The sequence below is a fragment of the Vigna unguiculata genome, chromosome 8 (assembly GCF_004118075.2).
Source record: "Vigna unguiculata cultivar IT97K-499-35 chromosome 8, ASM411807v1, whole genome shotgun sequence".
Lineage (NCBI taxonomy): Eukaryota > Viridiplantae > Streptophyta > Magnoliopsida > Fabales > Fabaceae > Vigna > Vigna unguiculata.
Genome location: NC_040286.1, coordinates 35,438,221 through 35,444,779, shown reverse-complemented (window position 1 = coordinate 35,444,779; position 6,559 = coordinate 35,438,221). Strand labels below are relative to the sequence as shown.

Below are 6,559 nucleotides of genomic sequence, written 5' to 3'. Positions count from 1 at the left end.
GGTTGGAAGGACTATCTTAGGAAAAAAGGAAAAGATATGGATGACACCTTAGATTATAGACTACAGTATATAGCTCAGTGCTACTCAACAACATGCTTTAATTTTATTCTCAAAAATAAATAACATCCAAATTACATGCGTGCCACACACACACCCTAATTGCGTGCACGCGCCTTTCTTCCGATTGAGACGTCAGTGCTGCCGACGTGACTCCCACGCGCCAGAGCCCACAAGCAATGAGTGGCGTCATGTGAGTTCTTAGAGACTCCATAAAATTACAAAAACAACACAACAAAAGTCTTTATGCTCTCTTTCTCTTCCATTCCTCTCTCTCTCTTTCTACTACTTATTATCAGAGCCTGATTATTGGAGAGAGAAGAAGAAAGGAAGCCATTTTCAGTTTCACTTTCCATAACAAGCCAAAGCCATAACCAGAGGAACAAGGAACAAGGAAGACAAAGGTGGTTGTGTTTATAGGGAGAAGATCAATTTACAGATTATAAGGTTTGTGTTGTTGTGTTGTGGAGGAAGAAGAAGAAGAAGATGATGAAGAGAGAGAAGAAATAAAAGAGATAGAAAGAGGGACACAGTAAGTAAGTAAGAAGTCGTTATTGCATTTTCTCATTCACTGCTCCCTCTGCACTCTGCTGGACCCTTCAGAAACTGATTTTCTTTCTTTCTTACTCAGAAACCAAAACTTTTTCTTCCTGTGAAAAAAGCCAAAGTGACAGTAGTAGTAGTAGCCACAATAGCAGCAGCAGAAGCAGAAACAGAAGAAGCAGAGAAGTTGTTCGTTTTCCCTTCCTTTTCATAGAGAGAGAAAAATCTAAGTTTACTCAACTCTCATCCCCCAACAAACAACAAGATCTCTCATCTCTTTCTCACCAACAAACTCCATCAAAAGAGAACTTCTCTTTTCCTCCACCAACAAATTCTTTCCCTGCCACACAGACCCCACACCGAGAAGAATAACACCCGCATTAGATACACCCTCATATATACACAACATATAAATACATACTCTCACACTCACACACAACATACCTGTTACAAGATCTATGTTTCATCATCTTCTTCGATAGTTCTGTGCTTCCCACGCACCATACATCCTACCCTCATCAACACTGTATAATTTTTTTATTTTATTGTCTTTCATCTGAGAAATCAAGCACTTTCAGTTGTGGCTACTACAAGGAGGTTACCTTCAGATTCTGGTGCCTTTGCGGACTGGGCAGCGACTGCTTCCTCCGCCGCTGCTGCTGCTGGCCGTGCTGTCCCCGTGGACGACCTCTCCCTTGGTTTCAATGCTGGTCCTGCCGCCCCAGCAGCCGCCACCGGACAAACCACCGGAATGTGGTCCGGCGCCAGCAGGTCGATCAATTACCCCGAAATGGGAATGTTCGTGGTGGCGCCAGCCTCGTCCTTCCACCACCATCACCACCACCAGCAACAGCCCCCGCACGACCCCGTCATGGCAGATTCCCTCAACCCCGCCACTGCACTCGGCGTCGGCGTCATCCCTCTTCTTGCCGCCACGCCGTGTCTGGAATCCGACAACTTTCTCGGAAACAGGTCACGTGGTGGGGGAATTCAGTTTTGGCAAGACCAAGGGCCCCATCAGAGCCACTACATGAAGAAGCAGCAGCAGGGGCTTCTCGACCAAAGTAACACGAGTTCTGGAAATTTGGTTCAAACCAGTGGCGGCTTAACTGCTTCGGGTACCAGTAGTGGGGGAACTACGTGCCAGGATTGCGGAAACCAGGCCAAGAAAGATTGTACCAATAGAAGGTGTAGGACTTGCTGCAAAAGTCGAGGTTTCGATTGCCCTACCCATGTTAAGAGCACATGGGTCCCCGCCGCACGCCGGAGAGAGCGCCAGCTCATGACTGCGGCCACTGCGGCGGTCGCTGGCTCCAGTGGCTCCACCTCCGGGACTAAAAAACCTAGGCTCATTGCTTCGCAAACCACTACAACATCTCACACTTCCACCTCCAACACCACCCCTCCCAGAAGCTTCGACACAAGCTCTAGCCATCAAGGTTCGTACTTTCCTCTCCCAATACCATTTTTTTTTTCCTTTGGTTTCCCATGTGTTCTCCTCCCCCGTCAATCACAGTGTTAGATGCTAAATTTTGCAGAGTTTCTTGATAAGTATGCATGATTACACACAACCATAAACTCATGCATTGTAGTTTCTTTTGGGTTCATGCTTTGACTAGGAGTTCATCGGTTGAATTGTGTGCAGATGCGGGGTTCAAGGAGTCTTTACCTGGGCAAGTACGTGCACCGGCGGTTTTCAAGTGTGTTAGAGTGACGGCGGTGGAGGACGGGCAAGACGAGTACGCGTACCAGGCTGTGGTGAAGATCGGTGGGCACGTGTTCAAAGGGTTTCTGTATGATCAAGGGGTGGAGAATAGGGATGTGTATCCAAACCTATCGGAGTTGCATTTGGGTGGTGGAAACGGCGGAAGTGGGAGCGGAGGGAGTGGTGGGGTGGGGAGAAATGGGGTTTCTTCTTCTTCTCCGATGATGGATCCTTCTGATGTTTATGCAGGTTCGGGTGGAGGGTTACTTGGGGGTTCTTCTGCTTATGGTAATCCAATGAACTGAACTTAAAGGGTCTTTCCAAGTGCAAGAAGATATTAGTACACACGGGCTTGGAGTGGCTGACGTAGGTTGTGGTTCAAAATCTTTAATTTTCTTCTAGGATTTTGTATCTCTATTGCGCATGTTACTCTTTCTTGCTGCTATTTTTCAACTTGTTTTTAGTTCTCTATTCTTTCTCGCCCAATTTGGCCACTGTCATTGCATGAGATCATCATGGAATGTCAAGCCTGCCTCACTCTATCTAACTGTTAAACAAATAGTTTCTTTATGTACTAAATTAACTCAAAATGGAAACAAAAGGTGGATAAAACTTGTTTTACTCGGTTCACCATTTTAATTTTAGTTATATACCATTATTCATTCCAAGTTTCCAACCCAAATCACTTCTGTTTTCCTTTATTTTCATTATTATATAGTTTTTGATTGGTGCAAGGTGAAATCTACAGTAATGTTATACCCACAATCACAAAAGCTACAGTATAAAGCACACCATAAAGATAAAAATTTACATATGTTAATGTCTTGTGATAATTGTTATTGATGTGCGTCCAGTCCTTTGCGTGCCAGATGTATTTTCTCCATGATTTATCTTTATTCTGGACTGCCTCCATTTTTCTGAATATAATATTAAATTTCTGTGATATATTTATATATATGCTAATACTAAATTACCATTTTGTAATAGCTGAGTTGGTTCAGAAATAGTAGAATAAATAAATGTTGATTTCACAAGTAGATGCTGCTTTAGACTCGAGCAATATTAGTTGTTGTAATGTCACCATCATTGTATGTCTGTCCTTTTCATCCAAGTTTATTGGTCATCTCTGATGCGTAAGAAACCTGCAAAGTTTCTGCATTCATGAAGACTTGATGTACTCTTATTTCCTTCTGTTCTTCCATTAGAATTTGGAGTTAAGGCAACACCTGTTACCGCATCTTTCATTTTCTAACCCTTGTAACACTTTGTTTTGCATTGCTCCAACTGAAATTAGGGTTATTTAATTCTTCTGTTGCTTCATTTTCGTCTGCTAAACTTCCATTACCAATAACTGCACCTTATTGATTTCCTTTAAGTTGATCCTACATTTATTTCATTTGCAATTTAATTCCATTTAAGATTTAAAATACCATTCCTTTGTGTTTAATAGTAATATTTGCAATATTATATAGTAAATGATGTTGATATCCTAGAAGTTGCCTGGTATGTTACTTCTCAACAAGATAAATTCATGTCGGAGTTGCATACTCAGCTTTTATATACTTTATTGTGGGGAAACTGCAGTTAAAATATGTGACACTTATTTTTTTGGCTAGATTCTTAGTTGCCGATTCCGACCATGATAAACAAATGAATGATTGTCTCTATTCATTGCATATTTAGATTATCTTTCCCTGCACATGCTTCCCCCTTTTAGCTGTCTGAAAGTGTTTTATATATTGGACGATTATGTCATGTGGATTGCAATACATTTTATATATATACATATATTTATTTATTCATTTGTTACCTGTGTTTGCTACATCTGAAAAGTGCATGAAGCATAAGATTGTTTGTGGCATGGTATGATAGTGCTCATCAACTAATATGAAGAATGCAATCACGTTTTTATACTGGACCTTTTTCTTAGTGTTGTGAGGTTTTGAATCATACACCATTCATATCATGTCAATGAAAAAGTGATCATCGGCTATACTTTTCACTGATGTAGAATCAATTACCCTGTCTTTAGTTTAGTCCATCTAAGGGTTCTATTGGAATTTTGAACAATTTGTTTGTGTTGTGCCCTAGAGAAGGCATTTCTTGTGTTGATATTGATATTAGTTCTAGCTTGTTTGGTGCTGGCTATTTTGTTTTTTCCTTTCTGGGATTTTGGAGTAAATGAAGATATGTGATCTTAAGCACACTATCTATGATTTGTTTTCTTCTCCACTGTAAATGATTGGGTAACCACTCTTCCTACTATCTGCTATAAGCTACTATTTTTTACACATGGTTGGTGCAAAAATGTTGGTACATTTAGGTACATGTCTGAGTTTCTGAGTACACTATTCTTAAATTTCTCACATTAAGTAGTACAGTTGAATTTTGTGTCTGCCTTGGTGTGGTTCTGCGAACAATTTGGTTGCTTGGTGCCTTATGATTTCTGCATTTTGTCATGTTCTGAAACATGGTTATTTTTTGTTTGTGAACCCTTCTTCACACACTCTCTGTTGTTACACACGTATAGATATATGGATTTTCATTTTGGTTTATGTTTTGTTTTGTCCTATCTGTGCTTTGTTAATTAAACTTGTAGAGATATGATTAAGGTCTTTGCAGTGACATAACTTTCTCCCTTCTGTGTTATGTTTTGTTTTTGGACAATGAATTATTTCTCCAAACATGATGGTTCTGCCAGAGAGTCTAAAAGTTTCGATTGTATATATATATATATATATATATATATATATATATATATATATATATATATATATATATATATATATATATTTTTCCAAAGACACAGTCTTGTGATTTCTAGGAAAATGATTGTTTGTGTAAGGTGATTTCTGTTGCATATTCTTTTCACTTATTTTTACCTTCTCTTGGGTTTTGCAGTGTGTAAATTGCTGCAATCATATTCTTCAGTCTCAGTGGTTTTTTTTATCAGTGTGGCCACTGTACAAGATGATTTTTATTGTGTAAGAAACTGGGAATTTTTTAGGTGAATAAATTAAGTAACTTATTTGGTGGATGATTGAATTGTATACTTATCATGTGTGCTCATTTTTTAATGTTGCAGTGTTTTGTTGACACCATCTACATACCAAAGTGAGCCTCATTTGTTTCATCTTATTCTTGCATGGACACACCATTTTTTTCTTTTATCTTTTTGAATTAATTAGGTCATTTTAGGGGGGAAATTTCATTATTCACCATAATTGTTATTCTGTTTGTTTTAGGTTATTGCATTTCTATGTTATGGATTTTGCTAAAAGTCTCTTGTTTATTATTAGTTTTTTTCTGATGATTTCATTGTATATGATTCTGTTTTGAACTTGAATTCTTGTTGTTCCTTATCTTAACATACCATTGTGGTTAACTTAATCGTGATTAAGTTTAATTTAAAATTTAATATATCGTAAAATTTAACTTTGATTTATTTTAAATTCCTATTATACAAAATTTATCGTTTTTATTTTTTATTTTGTAATCTTTGGATGTACTAAATTCTGATTGCTATTCGTTGAAATCGGATTATTAGTACAATAATTGTTGAGGTTAGAACTATGTCATATATTACAAACACATGGGATTTTGTTTTGTAGTTAAACTTTCAAGTTATTTTAATGTAATGGAGAATCTTTACTTTATTTAATTTTCACAAGTACTTCAAAAAAAATATTATTTGTCATGTCATCTTCCTTCTCTTAAGTATTTACATAGTTTTTTGAATTTTTGTTATATTGTACACATATTTTTGATTTAATGGTCGTTATTGTATACGTGTTTTTCTTTAATAATTTGAGTGTGATAGATTAATGTAGAATGATTATATTCTCTAACATTCTAAATCATTTTTAGTCTGCGATTCAGTTATAATAATTTTTTCATTGGAGACATTTGAAAATAAGATTTATTTATTTATTTTTAACTTGTGTTATCTACTGTTCAAATAAACAATTATTTTGCTTGAAATACTTTTAAATGCAGGTCTTTCTTTTAATGGATGGTTTTTCCAAAGCATGAACTAGCCGACTTTGAATTCATACCTAAAAGAAAATTATCTATTAATATTGGTTAGTTTATCGTATTTATACACAGAAAATTAAAAGGTTAATATTAATGAATTAAATTAGTCTTTTTTTTATTGCATGAATAATGTTCATACAAAATTATTCACATGATAACAAATACGCTTTAAACAGTTAAAGTAAAAGAAAGTTGTAGTTTTCATGACCACTGAAAGAA

General features: G+C 36.9%; 1 protein-coding gene across 4 annotated transcripts; it reads left to right on the top strand.

The window, feature by feature from the left end:
* Positions 1–226: 226 nt before the first annotated feature.
* Positions 227–2,944, top strand: LOC114194574 (protein LATERAL ROOT PRIMORDIUM 1). Of its 4 annotated transcripts, none has more exons than XM_028084903.1 (3): positions 227–589; positions 1,179–2,039; positions 2,246–2,944. In XM_028084903.1, the coding sequence occupies exons 2-3, from the start codon at positions 1,352–1,354 to the stop codon at positions 2,608–2,610; spliced, it is 1,053 nt and encodes a 350-aa protein (XP_027940704.1). In that variant the 5' UTR covers positions 227–589; positions 1,179–1,351; the 3' UTR covers positions 2,611–2,944. The 4 variants fall into 4 exon arrangements, with proteins under 4 accessions (XP_027940704.1, XP_027940702.1, XP_027940703.1 ...); XM_028084901.1 differs by having other exon boundaries at positions 689–2,039; XM_028084902.1 differs by having other exon boundaries at positions 227–593.
* Positions 2,945–6,559: the final 3,615 nt, after the last annotated feature.